At 33.6% G+C, this 21,837-nt stretch overlaps 1 protein-coding gene across 3 annotated transcripts in view; it reads left to right on the top strand.

Annotated features, from left to right (window-relative positions):
• Positions 1-4,819: 4,819 nt before the first annotated feature.
• The window catches only part of nompA (no mechanoreceptor potential A), a 43,320-nt gene continuing 26,302 nt past the window's right edge, over positions 4,820-21,837 (top strand). For all 3 annotated transcript variants that reach the window (XM_073086307.1, XM_073086308.1, XM_073086306.1), the window contains exons 1-3: positions 4,820-4,945; positions 21,164-21,280; positions 21,717-21,802. In XM_073086307.1, coding sequence (XP_072942408.1) covers positions 21,214-21,280; positions 21,717-21,802 — 153 coding nt within the window. In that variant the 5' untranslated portion in view covers positions 4,820-4,945; positions 21,164-21,213. The remainder of the gene's footprint in view (positions 4,946-21,163; positions 21,281-21,716; positions 21,803-21,837) is intronic.

The following is a 21,837-nucleotide window of genomic DNA, read 5'->3' as shown; positions in this document are numbered from 1 at the left end:
TACGTCATACATAGAAAGATTAGAAATTAAAGATAACTACATAATTTTTCTTTAGGATTTCTTTATTACTAGTTTTTAACGACGTTAATCTTATCTTCGTGGACCTATGCTATGATAGCAATTGTTACTACCCAAATTTAATAGAAAAAATAGTACATTATGCTTTGCTAAATAGATAAATACTAAATATTCAGGCCAGCCTTCAGCCCAAGGCTCTGCACAAACGACCTTCAGTATGATTGGCATTCTAACACATGTACCTATTACCATAGATTAGTAAAGATTACTCGCTCCTAACAAGAAAATGTCCAGTTTTGACAATTGAATTGTCACTGTTAGCTATCTTGGTGTTTGATAAATATTTAAAAAAAATGTTTTTAGACCATTTACGAATGAAACGATATTTCTCTGCACTTTTTCTTGGATTTCGTGTTATTGCACCAATTAACTGCGCATGTCGGCATTGTTCCGCGTAAAGTACACCATGACTGCCATTACATGGCTGACAGAATTGTCAGCCGTTTAAGCCATTTAATGGCTTCCTTGAATTAAAATATCAAGTTGAAATGCATACTACAAGCGCAAGTAGCATACTATGAAGTATTCTTTAGCACATATGATTTACCGATTTCCCCTTTAAGTGGTGATTACATAACAAACTTAATTATAATGTCAGTAATATATAATGATTTCTATGCAGGTAAATATCGTATTCTCATGAACATTTAATAGAAATACATAGTAGAGACGATTATATGCCTAATGATTAGTGAATTAGAAACATCTTTTGTCTATAATACAGTTGTTACATTTTGAAGTATTTAAGTGGCGTTTATATTCTGCAAATATAGCCAGATACGCAGGTGATACTGAAGGTGGTAGAAACTTTTGTAATTCGACTCCAGCGGCACCACCGCCACACCTATTTCTACCTCATAACAGCAGTGTTAGGCGCTGCAGTGTTCCGGTTTGAAGGGTGTGGTAAGGGAGACAGACTTTTCCGAGGCGTTCCAGCTTAGACCTCAGGGGTTGCAGCACATCTGTGGCTGACCTCAGGTAAGAATATCTAATCCTATCTGGGTTTAATTACTTTCCATCAGGTGGACTGCATGCTCGTCTGCTACTCCTATATTACAAAAAAAGGTATGCTCACGCGCCACATTAAGATAATACGTTTAAAAACAATTGATATTATTGCACATTATCAGTATTGACCTCGTTCTATTTATTTAGCTACATGTGAGTTGCACTTAGATAAAATTTAAAAATAAGTAAATGTTTACTTTGTTATTCATAATTTTAAAACATGTCTAAATTTTTAGAAAAACACATAAGACATTTCGAAATAATTATTAGTGAAAAAGATATTGATTACCTATTTAATACTCTTTATCAAAATGCTTTGATGTCATTTTTAGGGTTCCGTACAAAAAAGGGTGAAAACGGAACCCTATTACTAAGACTCCGCTGTCTGTCCGTCTGTTACAGGGCCTTGAACCGTAATAGATATACACTTGATTTTTCTATATAATCACAAGGAAAAAAATGTTTGTTACTATTGAAAAGAAATTTTGTATATTTGTAGTATATTTTCGTCTAGTATCGTTTATTTGTATTTTCAAACAAACATCTTCTGTATCCATATGACGTAATTAGCTGTTGCTAATTACGAAACTTTTATCAATGAAGATAAGTTATCGTGGCACGTTTATTTGTTTTGAACGTTACATTCATACGGTCGCCTACTAAAGAGAATATATCTGATTCGTATAGGAAAAAATGTGACCGCCTTTTCTTAAGTTATTTTATAATTTTTTTATGTTTTAGGAGTAGCAGACAAGCATGCAGTCCACCTGATGGTAAGTGGCTACTGCCCCCCATGGTTATCTGTAATCAACCCCAGATATTCCTAGATAGATATTCCTACCTGAGGTCGGCCCCAGGTCCGCCGGTACCCCTCAGGACTAAGCTGGTACGCCTCTTAAAAGTATGTCTCCCATACACACCCTTCAAACCAGAACACAGCAACGCTTAACGCTGCTGTTATGAGGCAGAAATAGATATGGCGGTTGTGCCACCGGAGTCGTACCACAAATGGTTCTATCACCTTCAATTTAAACGCCCATGTCGGAGATGGCGGTCTTAAGTATATTGTAGTCACCTACTAGGAAGTCAAGGTCAGTGTTTCTAAGCCATTGGTCTGCGAAGTTTTGTACACGAGTCATAGTCGTCGACAAAGTGATCCTTTGTATGTAGCTAATTTACTAATATTTTACCAAATACTGATGTATGGTAAAGCAAAATAAATGTGCTAAGGGGTCCACTACGAAAATGTTAAAACGCCTTCTTCTATGTGGAATGAAGACCCGAGGAAGATAATCGGAAAAGCCTAGATTGAAACTCGGCTATTCAACCTAAGGTCCGAGGTTCGAAATTAGGGATTACATGGCATGTACCTTTTATTTTTTAAGTTATATGCGTATTAGAAATGAACTATCACTTGGTTTAACGGTGAAGAAAACATCCCGAGGGCATCTACAAGACTGATTTCTTAAAAATATTGTCAATTCGCCAGTCATTTTAACCAGTGCGGTCCACCGCATAGTCCATAGTCCACTATGGACTAAACTCGTCTCACTCTGAGAGGAGACCTGTGCCCAGTGGGACAATAAAGAGTTGACGACATGTGCAAAGTGTATTCAATCGGCCTTTTCTCTTACATGTTCACATTATGCAGATAACCTTTTGACAACTGATAACGTTACAGGAAGGTCCATTTCCCATTATAATAATTATGTTGTATTATTTTAATGGGTAATTCATTGAGCGAAATCTCTGAACCGATGTGACGACCCGCAATCGTCGTTTTGTATCTGCGATGAGCGATGGTCATACGAGGTAACCCCGCCCAAGGTCATGGGATAAAACAATATGATCATAGTTAATTCATTAGTGTTTGTAATTATGGTGTCTTGGTTAGGGCCGTTTCACACATGATAATTTTTTATGATGTCTAAAAATGGTGCATGCGGTTATGAGGTTACATTTATTTTATTTCATCTTTATAATAATACTGTAAAAAAATTAATCGTACAACTGAAAATTCTTACTGGCCATATATAAATTGACCGAAGTTGTGATAAAAAAGAAAGAAGGGAAATTACGGCAGTAAAGGTTGTCAAGGCAGATGATGAGAAATATGTATGGAACTCTTGGTTTGATATAAAAAATATTTAATGAATTTTAGTATTTTATTGGACTTACATCCCATAACGTAGGAAATAAACTTTTTACTTGATCATTAAGTATGGAGTATACAAAATACAAAATAAAAAAAGCATTTAGTTCGTTTCAAATTTTGTTACTTTTAGATGGTAAGTAATAATCAAAAGTTATAATTTTAATAATCAAGAACTTTGAAGGTGGTAGACCCTTTTGTGGTTCGACTCCGACGGCACCACCGCCACACCTATTTCTACCTAATAACAGCAGAATTGCTGCGTGCACAGCGCTGCTGTGTTCCGGTTTGAAAAGTGTGGTAAAGGAGACAGACTTTACCGAGGCGTTCCAGCTTTGTCCTCAGGGGTAGCGGCGCATCTGTGGCTGACCTCAGGTAGCAATATCTAATCCTATCTGGGGTTGATTACAGATGTCCAATGGCGGCAGAAGCCACTTACCATCAGGTGCTCGTATGCTACTCCTATATTATAAAAAAAATCAAGTAAGATAATTAAATTAAAAAGGTTTAGTAAGCCCTTATTTAACAGAGTGAATCTGTGGATTTGTAGCAACATGGCGGTTGGTTCCCGCCATTTTGAAATAACGCGCGCCGCGTCATTGTGCGCCGCTTCCGGAAAAGCGCGGTTTGGGGTCACTGAATGCGACGCTATACTTGATTTTACTGTATTTACCAATTACTTATTAAACTATATGCCCTACTTTTTATGTTTTGATAGATTTGTTATCCGCATAATGTTTTTTTGGTATTTCAGCGGAATTATATGGATAAAGATGTTTGCATTTACAAAGTGCTTCAACTTTATAATTTGTATTATTTGCGCGGAATTACTTAGTACTCAGGCACTTTTAAGTATAATCATTTTACTAGCTAGCGCAAGTAGGTAATGTGAGACGATTGTATAGTAGCAGTCATACAGATTTTCTTACGATGTGTATTTTTAGATAACATATAACATTATTTCCAAAAATTAAGTGTTTATGAGATGATTTTCATTAGATAAGCTTTAAAACCACACTAGTAGTTAAAACCCATAGATTAGTAAAGATACTTCGCCGCCTTGAAATTGAATGAAGCTACAAACGGCTTATTTTAGTAAGTTCTTTTTTTGAATTCTTGGCAAATAAAACATTTTTAGAGATATAATGAATGAATAACGAATAAATAACTAACACTGCGTAATTTACGTAATAAATAAATAATTATTTCAAATATTTTAGGAACATTTTAGCACGGAATCGTGGCAAAACTTTTTTATGTAATTATTTCAATTCTCAAAACTGGGTACATTTTCTTGTTAGGAGTGAGTTATCTTTACTAATCTATGTTAAAACCAAACTCAATTCGTTGGCAAGGAATTAGTGATTCAGTCTATGATATTATAATAATAGCGATCATGAGAGTTTGTAGTTACGATAGATGGCCGATGATTTCGGCCCGGTCACCGGCGTCAGGTCGCTATGGAAAATTAGCGATGCGTGTCGTTGGTGTGATTCGCTCACATCGATGCTCTCCCATTGTCACTCCCCCCTGTATGTGATTTAACTGAATTATGATGTAGAAATGTCCACAATTTGGATTCGGATGTCCAGTAGTGAAGCCGTGTTGAACCGGTGAGGTGGCCCGAACTTTGAGTGCCTGTGGTTTAGTTGGACTTATTGTGCTACGATTTGCTACGGCGCGTAGAGGGCGTGCGGAAAAGCTCAAGTAAGTTGAGAATCGCTGGGAAGTAACATATCTCTTTGTACGTTACAATTCAACAAATATATAGCTGTATGCGTTGCATTATGTGATAACTAACATACTGATATAAATACGTTATGAAGAATGTCGACAGACAATATTACCAATCGACATATTAACAGGAAAAAAAGATGATAATAAGACATGTGACATGTAACTTATTTTTCTAACTTTTATACGCATGCATGCATTTAAATTTGAAAAAATCGGGTACATTATAATTAGTTCGTTTAACTATAAGGTACTATGAGGTAAGGTAATATGAGGGCCCAACTTGAAAGGATAGCGTGAGTGCTGTGTAGTGATGGACTTGAAGGAAGTTTTAAAATAACTCGTGGTGGTTATTTACATGCTTAATATATTTAGTTTCAAAACCTATTGAAGTATTCATTCGTAATTTTGCGGTAATTAATATTTATAATTAATTGAAATATGTATATATTGCTGTGTATATGTTCCATTTTATTGTACACATACACAAGAAACGGAGTCTTCATGTATTATTTAATATGTCATGCACATCATCATAAATTAAATGAATTAATCATGAAGTTAGCTAATTATTCTTCTACAAATTTATTCTACAAGATATTAAACGTCGTTTCTAGATTCAAATTTCAATCTTCGGTAGGTAAAAATAGATAGATTGAATTTTAATAACGGCCGTAGTTTTACACGATTAATAAAGTGAAATGCCGGAATTACTTCCATGACTACTGATTACCGCTTGTGAAATATGACGTACCGAGCCAGGTTATTATCGATTATGTTTTGTACCGAGATTTCTAATTAAGTACTTACTTTATCCTTATATTTGAAGCACAAGGAAATTATAAACGGGGATATACCTAATGGTGATAAAAATTAAGAAGAACTAACTTCAGGTTATTTTTGTTATTCATAAAAATACAAGAAAACGATTAAGCTATTCTAGATTTACGTATCACACTTTGAAGATGATATACTTCCTCCTGGGTTTACTCTGTCATGCATCACCGAACACCTAATACTGCCTTAATACCTACACGATTATTAAGCGCTGGTGGTTTCTAGTCTGAAAGGTGTGTTACTCATATTTTTAGACGACGCGTTCAGAAAATCCTAGGTCACGCTAAGTATATTATTATAATTAGTTATTGAAACTCAAATTCATAATTCATTTTAAAATTGAGTCCTACAGAATTTTTTTTGACGTCATGTAGTTCAACTGAGTATAAATACTAAACTAAACTAAAGCTGGGCTAGAAACACTCACCAGTTCGACGAATTAGCCGTTGAACTAAAGAATCGACCTAAAAATCTACTTTTGTTTCGAGTGCTTCACTTTAAAAGAATTCGCACATTAAACTATAAAGTAAAAGTTCTAATTTTAAAAATACAAGTATCACCTTATTATTCCATACACAACAATTCTAAATTTAAATGCATCTTAATCAGTATGTTATTAATTTACACGTGAACAGGTCGCTACCCATATTGGAATGTTTACTAACGATAGGCGGCGCCAGTGTGACGCATGCATTATGCAACTGCACGCATGCTGTTAATGCAAGCACGTGCTATTATATGTACCTACTAGCGGAAATGTTCTAACTAAATGCAGACGGCTTGTCCGCTTTTTATCGGGGTTTTAAATAGACGCTTTGGTAATTAAAAACATATATATGTTACTCAATTAGAGTAAACCAAACTAATTAGAGCATTGAGAGAACCCTATGTGGTGCGACTCCGTCGGCACCACCGCTACACCTATTTCTGCCTAATAATAGCAGTGTTAGGCGCTGCTTTGTTCTGTTTTGAAGGGTGTGGTAAGGGAGACATACTTTTTCGAGGCGTTCCAGCTTAGTCCTCAGGGGTAGCGGCGCATCTGCGGCCAACCTCAGGTATGAATATCTTATCCTATCTGGAGTTGATTACAGATGTCCATGGGCGGCAGTAGCCACTTACCATCAGGTGGACTGTATGCTCGTCTGCTACTCCTATATTATTATAAAAAAATATGTCTCTATATGATTTATGTTTTTCGAAACCAATTTAAATCCAATAATTATTAAAATGACTATCCTATGTTTTTTTCCTAATACTAAAGCGTTATGATTTAATAATGATTATGTGATCGGTCACAGATGTAACTCTTGAGGATTGTTTCATAAGATATCGTCTAACTGGCTCTTCCTTATCGCATGCTTCAGCAACGCTTAATACTTACTACTACCTAATACCTACATAATAGTAAAATATTGAATGGAAGAACGATCAAAATTTATATAACTCAAAGGTGACTGACTGACATAGTGATCTATCAAGGCACAGCCCAAACCGCTGGACGGATCGGGCTGAAATTTGGCATGCAGGTAGATGTTATGACGTAGGCATCCGCTAAGAAAGGATTTTGATAAATTCTACCCCCAAGAGGATAAAATAGGGGATGAAAATATTACTTCGTAACGCGAGCGAAGCCGCGGGCAAAAGCTCGTTTTAGAATATGAACATTATAATTTGTGACATACAGCTTCCAGAGGCACTTTCCAGTAGGTATCAGCTTTTAGTGACACATATAAACATTCTTATAGTTACCTTAGGTTTGTTTTGCAAAACTGTTGCAGTTCCAGCTTTTCGTATCCAAGAACAGAATCTAAATGCGCACTGTAAAGCCATATAACAATTTATAGCATACACAAGTTGCTGTATAAATAGTAGAATTGATAGTATTCAAAACCAACAATTTAAACTCAACTCAGAGGTAAAACTCAACACAAACAAACTAACTAAATCTCTTATTACTAGACAACTGCTTAGCTAATTATGTTTTTACTAACAACTGCAATAATCTGCATAGACTGTATTTACAGTCTATGCAGATTATTTATTATTTTTCTTGACTTTGACATTATTATTCTAGACAACAGGAAGCGTCTAGTGTAAAAGAGTGTAAATAAAACAAGTGCCTAGTTCATTATCACGTTCGAGGCCAACATGATTATCAGTTTAATTTCGAAAAAAGATTAAACTATGCTATTATATTAATCTCAGCGATCTATGTCATCCAGGTTACAAAATATTTCGAGTAGTTTTATCTATTCTGTGTTATTCAAAGCTAGATCTTTTAATTATAAGAAATTAATTAATTATTTAACACACAGAATAGTTTTATATACGATTTGAGACTTCCAAGTAATATCTAGCTAAATACATATTTAACTGCGTAAAAACTCTACATCTATTGGTAACAAAACATTACATTCTATTCTATAGTATTCTAGGTACATTATATCATAAATATTTCATTTATTAACACACCTAATGATAAGACAATAAGTAATTAAAATCTTACAATGTAAAATATTAACTTCATTATTTATGACAATGACAATAAGATTGCAGTTTTCACTTAATTAAATAAATAATATGATAAATAAATAATATACAAAAAAGCAGTGATAGCCTAGTGGTTAAGAAACGCGGCCTCTCGATCGAGGGGTCCGAGGTTCAAATCCCAGGCACGCACCTCTGATTTTCAAATTTATGTGCGTATTAGAAATTAATTATCACTTGCTTAAACGGTGAAGGAAAACATCGTGAGGAAACCTGCATACCTGAGAGATTTATATAAAAAAAATCTTAAAGGTATGTGAAGTCTACCAATACGCACTTGGCCAGTACGGTGGACTATGGCCTAATCCTTCTCATTCTGAGAGGAGACCCGTGCCCTGCAGTGGGACAGTAAGGGGTTGATGATGATGATGATGAAATGAATAATATTGCACTCTTAAGCACATACCAGGCTCTCTGACATGGGTGCATGGACACGGACTAAGGCGAACAGGTAAATTAGTAAAAAGTAAAAAGAAATAATATATAAATTTAAATCCATGATTACGATGTCCACCTAGATAGAACCTGGAGTCTTGTGAGCGAAAACAGGATGGCTACCACTGTACTAAGAGGTGCTGTATATTGTCTATGCGCTATAATATCACGTTATTTTTGAATGATCATAATATTATCTTTCTCTCTTAAGTATCTTAATAGGGAACTTATGATTATCGCTTTTAACTATGTATATTGTAATGAAGCAAAATGAATGACTAAACAAATATGTCATTGGTATGTACGATGTAGTAATTATCGAGTTATTTATTTATATACATAGTTATGTAAAGTCGGTATATATGTTTCAATATAATTAAAGTATTTTTTAACTGGCATAATGTAGATTACATTGGTCGATTCATGTGACGAATATTACTCTTATACTCTAATCAAGGGTAGCAAATACTTTTTGTGTCGTTTAAGTAAATAATTTGTTTGTCGGACAGTGGACACACAAACTACATTAAGTTATCTAGGCTTATCTATGTATTACTCAGGGTGAAATAAAAGCTAAATGTGATGAAATGGTATCTCCAATGTATACATTTCTTGTAAATTATTGTACATAAATTGGATAATGTATGTTATGTATTGGCTTAATGTATACATATAATTTGGTCAAACACAAATACTTAATAACGTTTGTTTATACCCCTTTACTGTACCCACATACATAGTAGGTATATATTAGTATTTATCAGATTAGTTGCTAAATTAGTAGCAAGTGTATTAAAAATACACTTATATCAGAAGTTAACATTTTATTATTATTTTCTCAGGATGACAAGATTTTTTTTCAGGAATTTGTTGCCACGCATATGTATTACACACATATCGAAGTAATCAAGTCATTTTTCAACCAAAGAAACACTTGTGGTAGGAGTGGTAGAAACGCGGCCTTTCAATCAAGGGGTCGGAGGTTCAAATACATGGCTTGCACTTGTAATTTTTAAAAGTTATGTGTCTTAGAAATTCATTATCATTTTTTTAATGTAGGTAAAGGAAAACATGGTGAGGAGATCTGTGTTCCTGAGAGCAAAATTGTTCTTAAATGTGAATGTGAACTTTACCAGTCCACTATTGCTAGCGCAGTGGACTATGACCTAATCTTTTTCATTCTGACAGGATAGCGGTGCCTTGCAGTGAGAAAATAATGGATTGATGATGCAGATGATAATAAGTTGATGATATAGATATATGATAAAGCGTTTTTGAAATCTAGATGCAGTGACATCACAATTTTATAACATTCATTCTCTAAATATTATTACACCTGTTGTTACAACGAGTAGGTATAGGTATGTTACAACACACTGTGGAATGCTATCCACGTCCTCTTCCCACGGGCCCATCCTAGCCTATCCCATTGCTACAATGGCCCCAGTTTTCACACTATCTCGTTCTGCGTGATTGATTTTCAAAGAGTACCGTTAAGTCATATGGGATGAACGAGCTATTTCCGCTATCAATTTGAGGAAATGCATTGATCGGATAGTTACTTTCTCTATTTATCTACTTTTGTACACAAACTATAAATAATGACGCTAAATAATAGGTACATGAACTTTCTATTAATTTTATAATACAAGTTCAACGTTAGGCTCTATCCGCGCGTATTTGAATTTCTAAAAGATTCTACCTCTAAACACATGTTTCCTTATAACTCCCTAGGATAAGGCTGTACTCTTAATGTACTGATAATGTATTGGTATTCAAGTCCAAAGTATTTTGAGCAGACCCAAATTAAATTTCATAAATCAGCAACTTAGATTATAATCTTGATATTATATATTTCTTATGTGCATGTGTATGTAACTGAACTCCTCCTAAACGACTGGACTGATTTTGATGAAATTTGTTGTGTGTGTTCAAGGGGAGAATGGTTTAGATTCACAATTTAGTCCGTGGGAAAAGGCTTTTTTAATTAATTTTTAATTCGTAAGTAGTTATAGAATCGGAAACTATGCATTTGATCAAATGATGATCTTTAGCAAAGTTGTTGTCCAAGAGCCCACGAGGGTTTGGGAGGTGGTAAGACCAATTTTAGATAGATGGCACCACTGTCATTCCAATGCAGGTACAAATTTTCCTTTTTATGTATGTCATATTATTTCTTTAAAATGCGGGCGAAGCCGCGGGTACCACTAGTGTTTTTAAAACTTTGTTTGTAATACGTAATCCGTGAAAGGGAAATAAAATAATAAAATATGCAACTAATTGTCTGTACCTGTCTACATAAGATATAATATTAATTATATATAAATTTCAACTAAATCGTTAGAAATGTTTCTTAGAAAGCAGTTGCTCATAATAAGTAATAAACGTTTGCTTGTTTGACATGATTAACTGGCTATTGACTACTTTCCAGTGCTTCTAGTTATAAAACATTTACTTGCATATGTATATACATTCGTAAATTTATATGTATAGATATAACACACATTATAATCATCGTAAATCCTTTACTGCCCTTTTACTGAGGATGATTAGTCTCAAGTCCGAGAAGGATTAGTTCATAATCCACTAAGCTGAACAAGTGCGGATTATTTTACATTTAAAAACTTTTTTGGCTGTGATCGCATTTAAGAATTTTTTTGTTTGTTGCTTGAATTTGAACTGCTTTAAGCTACAGTCCAGAGTGCTGGCTAAGTGTGAATTGATTGAGAACTTTTTTTTAAGAACTCTCAATCGTGTAGGTTTCTTCACAATGTATTTTTTTTATAACATAGGAGTAGCAGACGAGCATGCAGTCCACCTGATGGTAAGTGGCTACTGCACCCCATGGACATCTGTACTCAACCCCAGATTAGATATACCTACCTGAGGTTGGCCACAGATGCGCCGCTACCCCTGAGGACTAGGCTGGAACGCCACGGAAAAGTCTGTCTCCCTTACCACACCCTTCAAAACGGAACACAGTAGCGCCTAACACTGCTGTTATTAGGTACAAATAGCTGTGGCGGTGGTGCCGCCGGAGTTGAACCACAAAGGGTTCTACCACCTTCAAAATCTATAAAAGCCTAAGCAAATGATAATTCTTAAACGCAAATAACTTTAAAAAGCAGAGGTGGATGCGTCAGACATTTATTATTTATAATACTTGTTTAAGACGTGTAACTTAGAAGTGTAGTGTTAGTTATGGATATTAGATTTCAAAGTAGTCAACCTTACAACCTTTCGCATGTGAATGAGGCCATTGTGAATACTGAACACTGTATGACGTCGTGATCTTCTGAATCTAGGCAACTAGCTCGCGGTTGAGTACTAGAAAACCAGTTTCGTAACACAAAAAATGTGAGCCGTCACGGGACGCCTGGCAGATGTGAAACATCGACATTATTTTGTAAAAGTAATATGCAGAAAAGAACATATTGTGATAGGAACTAAATATGTCATAATGATAAAATAAAATATTACGATTTTTTTCCAGATAACGATGACTATTTATTGAATAAAAATTTATTTTCATTACAAAAATTTACGAATTTATTTCAAATCGTGACTACTTAATTCGTTTAATCAGTGACTTCGGTAATAGTTATATTCGATGTTGCCTCTGAGGACGGTATTACTGTGACAATTGGTCGATGGTAACTGAAGTATGTTACAAAAGTATTGGACATAACATTATCAAGATATCTAATAAATACAGCATCTATTGTTGTTCCGTATCTGGTGGTAGCTTCTCTTGGATTGTTATTAATTTGCAATTGAAATTCTTCTTGGAGAAACGTAATTAATGGCGTTGATTCATCTTTTGCAAAATTTACATTGAAATCCCCAGCTAAAATCAATGGTAGTTTGTCTTTATTGGTTTTGAAAGTTATTGAACCTTTGTGACTGTACGGAAATAATCTCTCGTGTAAAAATTAAATGATGTCATTTATTTTTTTATTAGGAGAAATGTACACAACAATCATCATCAATTCACTTCCATCTTCTAGTTTAACATGTGAAGCACACATATCGCCAATAGATGTTTGGGAGACATGAACTTCTGTAGCATTTTGAATTACTAAATCCATGTTGAATGTAGTAATATGTGAAGCATTGTTGTTTTTATAAATGGCAACTCCAGCGGCTGTAACATTTTGTCTCTTAAATTTAGCTATACACTGAAAATTAGGTAAGTCAACTGATTCATCTGCAGGAAGCCATGTTTCAGTTAGTAATAAAAAGTTACTCCTTTGACAAATAGAATCTTGTAAATCAGTAGTATGTTTTCTGAGACTTTGGCAGTTTAAAGTATAAATGGTTAATTTATTTCTGGAGTTTATAAATTCAGTGATCAGTTCTTGCAATGTAGTAAGTTTGTTTAGAGATAATCTTTTAAATTCTAGCTGTAAACTTGAAACTGATGGATCTACTCTTCTTCCATGATAAAATCTTAAATTATCCTGACTGTTACATATAAACAACCCTTCAAGACTTGTTACTCGTGTTAAAGCTACGTAAAGTAATGGAATAGAATGATTTTTACTGTACTCATAGACCACCTCGTCATATGTACCTCCTTGAGACTTATGAATAGTCATAGCACATCCTGATATCAATGGAAAATGATTTAATGCCACTATGATTAGAAAAATTAATTGTTTTTTTAATGTTCATATTTATAACAAATAAGAAAAAACTTTCGTGCGCTGCACGCCATCAGCTGATTTTGAAATACAATTCTGTCAGTCTTAATAAATTTATTCTCTGAGAAGAATGACATTAAAATTAATTAATAATTTAAAAACATTGTATGCAATGATTTTTATGTGAATTTTAATCTACCAAGATAGTAGATTTTACATTTGCTGGCGCTCAAAACACACCAAATATACGCGTGCTTAATGCACAGATAAATGCATACTTTAATTATAAAAAAAAAATTAACTTACTGATGACTTGATGGTGTGTCATAGTGTGATTTTGCTTTCTTTGCAGAAGGCTGTTCACTTTCACTCTCTAAATTATCACGGTCAGACATTTTATTATCAGAAAAATAAGCGGGCAATACTTAAAACATACAAAATACGTCAAGTGGTGTAAAACCAGTTAAAACGACTCCAGTCGCTCTCGCGCGGCGTAGTAATACACACGAATGTCACTGAACACGTTAAACGTCATTATTTTGAATTTTAAGCCTCAAAATACCTTCTTGTGCAATGCATAAATGCAAAAATTATGCTCGAAAAAGAAACAAGATTCATGGAATCACCTATCACACGTAAATGAAGAGAAATTATTAAATTTTGTTTATTTTTCGTGTTCGATCCGCCATGATTACATGAGTAACCAGAAAGAGACAAAGTATGTTTTTGTCAATGAAAGTGATAAAGACGCAAAATGCATGACCATGCACTTTCATTGACAAAAACTTTCATTGATTGAATTGAACTGTCATAGATCAATGAAAAAATTTTCATTGATATATGACCATAGATCAACAGAACAGAAGTGACATTTTATTGAAGCTCACGATGTTCATACGTGTATGTTATAGTTTAAGATCCCACTGCTTAATTTTTATATTAGTGTGTTTTAGTCAAAATATAACTTTTTATAGTTTATTTTAATAAAATAAAATCGATATATGGGAAATTCTGTATCCTAATCTCTAAATTTTCTTCGATATCTGTGGTAAATAATAAAAAATATTACCATAAAATTTATATAGGATAGTATACGGTATTTTAAAATTTCTTTAATTGAATAAATTAACCTAAACATAATTTAATAAACAATCTTTGTATAGCCAGAAATTAATCCTCAAAAAGACCACGGTAAGATTATATAAAATTCTCATGTCACGATGTTAGTTACTGTACTCCTGCGAAACGCTCTTACTGATTTTCATCAAAATTTATATGCATATTCAGTAAGTCTGAGAATTGGCTACTATCTATCTATTTTTCATATCTCTTAAGTGATAAGGGTTGTTCACCCTTAACATTTTTTTTATTTATATGGCAACACAATGTTTGCTGGGTCAGCTAGTACATTTATAAAATGTACACAACTTTGCAATTAATGGTCGTGTGTAAAATAAAACTGAAAATAATTAACATAAATTAGTAAAGATACTTCGCCGCCTTGAAATTGAATGAAGCCACAAACGGCTTATTAGTAAGTTTTTTTTGAATTCTTGACAAATAAAAACATTTTTAGAGAAAATTTACAAATAAATAACTAATACTGCGTAATTTACATAATAGATAAATAATTATTTCAAATATTTTAGGGACATTTTAGCACGGAGACGTGGCAAAACTTTTTTACGCAACTATTTCAATTCTCAAAACTGGGTACATTTTCTTGTTAGGAGTGAGTAATCTTTACTAATATACGATAATAAATATAAACAATTTTTAAATCGTATATTTTAAACCAGTCGATACATCTGTATAGATACATTCTTTCATCAAATTATATATTTATATAATAATAATTTATTTAGTTAAACTGTACTATAACATTTCTACGTAAACGATGTACTAAAACTATTATCGACAGTTCTGGACATTTTTTACCTTCTGTTCCATTATTTCATTGTCTTTGACAAGCATGAGTATCAATGAGAAATATACGTCCATACGTCCCGTTTTTAACGGGACAGTCCCTTTTTTCGATGCTTCGTGCCGTTGTCTCCGAAATGAACCGTTGCCATTGTCAATTAAGTAACAGTAAATATTATAATTGTGAAAAAAACATGGGGTGCTCCATTTATCAGTTTTCATAAAGCGCCCCACATTTTTTGCACAATTATACTATTTACTTTTCCTTAAATTATTCCTAGATTGAAAATTATTTTCTACTTTTTAGTTAATTTTATCATAAAAGCGTGTTTTTTATTATTTCTAACTATATTTTTTCAAGTAAAAAGTATTTGACATAAAAAAATCGATGTCCCGTTTTGACTGAAGTAATCATTGGTCACTATATTCCATGGTCAATATTTACGTTTGCGTACACTTGAAACGCAAGGTCAAACACTAGTTGTCTTTTTTTATCACATTGTTCTAATAGCTCTGTCCCTTATAGAACATTTGTCTATGTAGTTAAAGGTAATCGTCGCCACGCCAGAAATCTTTTTTACGTGCGGCTATAGATGTTTCACATCAAAAATGTAGATTTCATTCAATTGTATGTAATTGAAAAGAACTTGGGAGTAGATAAGTACAGGTACTCTATTTCGTTCAGATTTATACTATGTACATACTTCTTTGAATTTAATTATTAATTGCGAAATACGTATCTGTATGTTAATAGTAATAAATGACGTATAATATTTTTACCTAGATATTTACTGGCTTTCCAGTGTGGACTTGGCCTTAGATCTCGTGTTATCTTAATGTCTTTGTTTTTTGTATCCTTTGATCTGTCTCCTCTCTGAAAATAGATTTGTACCTAAGTTTGTCACGTGCTTCCTAGACATGGCATCATCTTTATTGAATCAAAACGGAAAACTCTATTGTAATAAAAGCTACTGATCAATTACCTCTTATCATCATCAATATTATAATTAAATTCAAAAATTATTATTTAGGAATAGATAGGAACCTACCCAATCTTTAGTCAACCAAATATTAAAAATCGTCAAATTTTGATTCCTGAAAAAATTGACAGATTGTTTATTAATAACACCGACACGGCAATCGACGCAATCGAACCAAGCAGAGTTGTACCACTACTACAACATTAATAACATTCATTATTTTAAGTCAAACCTAGTAGACATCCAAATGTGCCTAACTAAAATATATTCTAGACTTCGGTAGTAATTGCGCGTCCTTGTTGGGAATGCTCTGATTTCGTACTAGAGATAACTGTTTGAAATTCGAACGCTACGTCATTACCAGAATTACTCTGACGAGGACATCGCTCGGGCCACAAAGGCCCGGATGTGGGCTTCCGGTCAATGCGGCACAATTTTTGGAAACGCCAAAATTTTCATAGTGATGCTTTGTGATGTAGATGCGGTGGTTCATGCTCATTGTGTTCACGGTGCCTAGGTCTATCTTGTACTTAGGTGATGTGTTAGGGATATTTTGATTTGATATTTTTGAAAACAGTTACAAATGGTCACATCATGTACTCGTATATTATACATTATGTATCGAGCTCGTCTTTTTAAATTCTACCATTGACCAGAAATATCAAATTGTTAAAATTTTGACAAGTTACCAGGATGTCGTAGGGTAAATAAAAAAACGAATTACCCTTTTTGCAATTACCTCTTACAAATAAAAATAATTTGAACATATTTAAAATGTGTTATGAAGATATATAATTATTTACATACTTTCGATTTCTAAATAAATAACATTAGTAAATTACTTATAATTCGAGCTAACTGAACAAGACACCAGTTTTAAGACCTCACCATGTCTTTTTGCTTTGCATTGGTATAAACTTTCCATGATCTCAACGGTCAACGGAAAGGCGTATGAAAGATGAAACCGGATTGAGAAAGGATAGTTGTTTCTTCGTGCTTCCAATAGGTAACATTATGAGTATTTGTTCTCAATTAATATTGTGGTTCTGAGAAATTTTGGACATTGACGACATTGATAGGATGTAATTTCGGATATTTGAAAGAATAGATTTGGGAGTCTAGCACCGCTAATAAATACTTTTAATATGCTAAGAACTATATTAATTCTATCTCGTTCCTTTTGTCGGAACACTATTAGTTTAATTTTATATAGATGTGTATGTATTTTTATTGGATTTGACTACATTTTGTAGAAAAGAAAGTTTCAGGTCATGTAACAAAGGCGGCAAATATTTAGGGACCTCTGTAAAAGGTGAAAATCAATGGTAGAGTCGCGCGTGGAAGCTCGTATGGAGTAATACCCAAGTATGCAATTTCCTACAATTATATAGAAATCTACTAAAATTGGATGTTTTGTTATTTCAGTTATTTGATAGTATCAACACGGTAGTGTTTTAGGATTTTGTTACATCCACAGCCTTAGAACGTCTCAGACAGGTACCGTGACCGACAAAAACATAATATACAGTGTTACCTATACAATATTTACCATAACACAGCCGAGCAGACGTCTGTGAATATAGAACAGAAAAATTAGAATTATAAATATATGACACGGTTTCCGTCTGACATGTTTAATGTGAACTTCCTCCTGAGGTATTCCCGGAGCACTATGACATGGGGTTCTTCAAAAAAGGTGTAAAAAGAGCTCTCCTTCAAAGTCGCGATGCATTGGCGACTCCTCTGGTGTTGCAAATGTTCATAGTCGACGTTGACTACTTTCCATTAGGCAGCACGTCTGCTTTATCGTTAGGCTCAAATATATCTTTATATATATATTTCTTATGTGCGTGTGTATGTCAATGAACTCCTCCTAAACGACTGGACTGATTTTGATGAAATTCGTTGTGTGTGTTCAAGGGGACTTGAGAATGGTTTAGATTCACAATTTAGTCCGTGGGAAAAGGTTATTTTTGATTAATTTTTAATTCGTAAGTAGTTTTAGAATCGGAAACTATGCATTTGATCAAGTGATGATCTTTAGCAAAGTTGTTGTCCAAGAGCCCACGAGGGTTTGGGAGTTGGTAAGACCAATTTTCGACAGATGGCACTACTGTCATTCCAATGCAAATTTTATGTATGGCATATTATTTCTTTAAAATGCGGGCGAAGCCGCGGGCACCACTAGTAAGATTATTTTATTATATTAATAGTGGTCATTTGAAACGGGACCTTACGAATCAACAACATCCCTAATTATACCACGAGATACGCGAGCCACGACCCTTTTCACGCGTCTGTGCTTAGTAACGGTATACATGACAAAGTTGCGTCCGTTTCAATAATGACACCTATCAATAGCTAACAGTACATTATTATAGTTATTTTATACTACCACGCTATTTACTGTTGTGTATAATATGTTTGATACAAACAAGCGCATGATATGTCAATTAAAGTGCAAATGCACCAGTGAGCGTTATTTCCCAGGAATTTATTGCGATTATCTATAAAATTGTCGATTTCGAGTTGTACTATTGGAATTTAACTACGCTAATAATATATTAGTCTTTAGTATTAGTATTAGTAGTATTAGTCTTTTTATATAGTATTTTTAACAAGTCAAAATGTAATGAACAGGCAATGAATAAATTGGCAGGAACCTCTACAAAATCACCTTCCATAAAATAAAACTAGTTTATGTAGGTGGTACAATTCTTAGTACTTCGAAAGGGTGGACACCTGCACATATTTCATGTATCTTAGACCAACAGTGCTAAAAGCTGATGTGTTCTGGTTTAGGGAATATAGTAAGGTAGAGACTCAAAAGGCTCAGCTCAGCTTACAAGGGCACAAACGCATGTGATCCACTTCAGCTAGGATGCGATGCTATTTGCAGTTTAGTGATCATTTGCCATCAGATGGACTGCATGTTCATGTGCTACTTAAACATATAAAAATATCTAGAACTAGTTGAGTCAAAACGTAAAAGATCTTGCGTTTGCACAAATAAGTCGCCTATCTGTACAAAATCGGTACATATACAAGCATTCAGTACACTATTAACCAGGTGTGTTACGTTATGGAAAGTTGAAATGCTATTTACGATAGGTGACCTACCGCGGAGTATTTATATGATTTCCATAATTTTCCACCACCGAAGGCCGTACATATGAGCACTTTAAATGGTATTGCGTAGATTTATTACGGGTACATAAATGATAGGTATATGATATTTATTCAACCTTGCTCTCGATTGTCTCATCATATTCATTCGGTGCAACGAACCGATGATTTTGCGCTGCGAACGTACCTAATATTGCTATAATAGGTCTAGTTTGTGGTACTATACGATTAAATACTTTTATATATTTATTCTCTAAGTTAAATAAGATTATTATAAAAAGCAAGGTAAATAAAAGCTTGTAACAGAGCTTGACACAGCTGTACCAATACAGCAAATAGATGCTTACAGATAGTGTGGTGTGATAGGCTTTTACGAGCGAACGCAAAACTCTGTTTTAAATAGTGTACGATATACGTATAACAATTTATTTCTTCACACACATACAGAAAGATACATAAATACTCAAATCAAGAATATTTATCTACCTGTCTTGATTTTATACCCTTTTTAAACATAAAAGACTATCTTTAGTAATCTTTAGTTTCAGTAACTATTAGTCGGGGGCTTTCAACATATTTTATGTAAATGTTTTATAGCCTAGTTTTGCTGCTTGAAATAAATAAATAAATAAAATGTTTTCTAGACTATTTACTTTAATTCAAGTACACAACACCAAAAACTGACCACCCTAGGTAACCAGAACATTTTACGGGTTAAGTTCTTCTAAATATCTTGTATCATCAAAGTAATTATTGCTTTGTTTCTTGTATTCGCTTTGTTGTTTTATTTCTGTTATTCTAAATCTCATGTAATGCTCTTGTTTCTTTGATAAGTTCACTAATCTAATAAATTTTATCTTGTGTTTTTACTTCCACCTGTTTTGAAATTAAAATAAGTAAATAATTTTATATTTATTATAATATTTACATACTCGACTTCTTTATTCAAGTTATCTTCTGTTATAAATCATGTTATCTCTTGGAAAACAGCAATAATATTGATAGTAGAGAATGTCTTCTCCATTAGAATGTTTAGAGAGTACTTATTTATAGACTTGATAGTCGGGTAGCTACCGACGGTTTTATTGCAATGTGCGGTTTCATAGCTACATATAATATTTTAATTATGACCGATTTTCCACATGATACACGTTTTCGTCCGATGATTTCGCACAATATGAAGTAAATTACCTATTACAAAAACAATATTTAAGTTTTATGTAAGTGTATGATAACTATATGATATCACTATTCACTTGTAAAGTATATACACTCACTTTAATAATAAAGTAATAGTTTAAATTGACCATGAGATTTCGATTTTTTTAATGATATTCTTATGTAGAGTTAATGATCGCAGCGATCTTTACGTTAATTAGCTGTAATGATAATGATGTCTGTATTTATTGAATAAGGATTAATAAATTAAATTAAAGGATTGGAAATTATAAGCGACTAACTGATACTTAAATTATGTTCTACGCTACACCATATCTGAAATTTCTTATAAGGATAATGTATATATTGACGTCGTGGGTGGTTGTCTATCTTGTTGTTATCTGGTCCATTATTCAGAGGGTACCAGGTTCGAACCCTGCCCGGATACCTTAGTAATGCATTGTTGTTTGTCGACATGTAGATACAATACAGTCTTATTTACCTTGTATGTGAAAAGCATTATTTATTATAAGTATTTTCAGGAAGCCATATGAGCGGTCGGTGACCAGGACAGCAGAAGCCAGCAGGGAAGATGAAGCCGCGGGGAGCTCGCGTCATGCACGCCTTCACTGCACTCACCATGCTCACTATGGCCAATGGTAACATTAAACTTTAGTTTTTCTGAGACAGATGTATGTAAGCTGTAAGCCTGTAAGTTATGTGGCAGAACCTATGAATACACAAAGAAATAATATGTAATTAGCACAACAAAGACGGTTCCTCTATCTTTCAGGTAATGACAATATTAGCCTCACTTACCAACGTCTGAAAATGTTACGATAATTTAACTTAGAAATATGTAATCTAACTAACATCTAACTAATGACTTTTTAAACAAATAACGATAATTATGTAGCCAAAAAAAAAGCTCTTTTACATTTGTGAGGGTACACTTACGAGTAAACAGTGTTTTACTAATATTCCGTTTCTTATATATACAGATCCAAATACATATTTAAATTTATAATATAGACCATACGATGACTACTTTGCTATATAAGTTGTGAGTAAAATTCACTATTTATTATGTTTCAGCCCAAACAACGTGCAACCAGGGAATGGGTAGAGTCATGTACGAGAGATTACCAAATCAGCAGCTTCATGGTTTTGACGACGATGTGGTGAGTTTCCATTGAATATTTTTAGTAGACTCTAT

The sequence above is a fragment of the Epargyreus clarus genome, unplaced genomic scaffold (assembly GCF_041222505.1).
Source record: "Epargyreus clarus isolate Ecla_fem2 unplaced genomic scaffold, WU_Ecla_fem_2.2 ptg000024l, whole genome shotgun sequence".
Taxonomy (NCBI): domain Eukaryota; kingdom Metazoa; phylum Arthropoda; class Insecta; order Lepidoptera; family Hesperiidae; genus Epargyreus; species Epargyreus clarus.
Note: the sequence above shows the minus strand (reverse complement) of the source record. Positions and strands in the feature narration are given on the sequence as shown.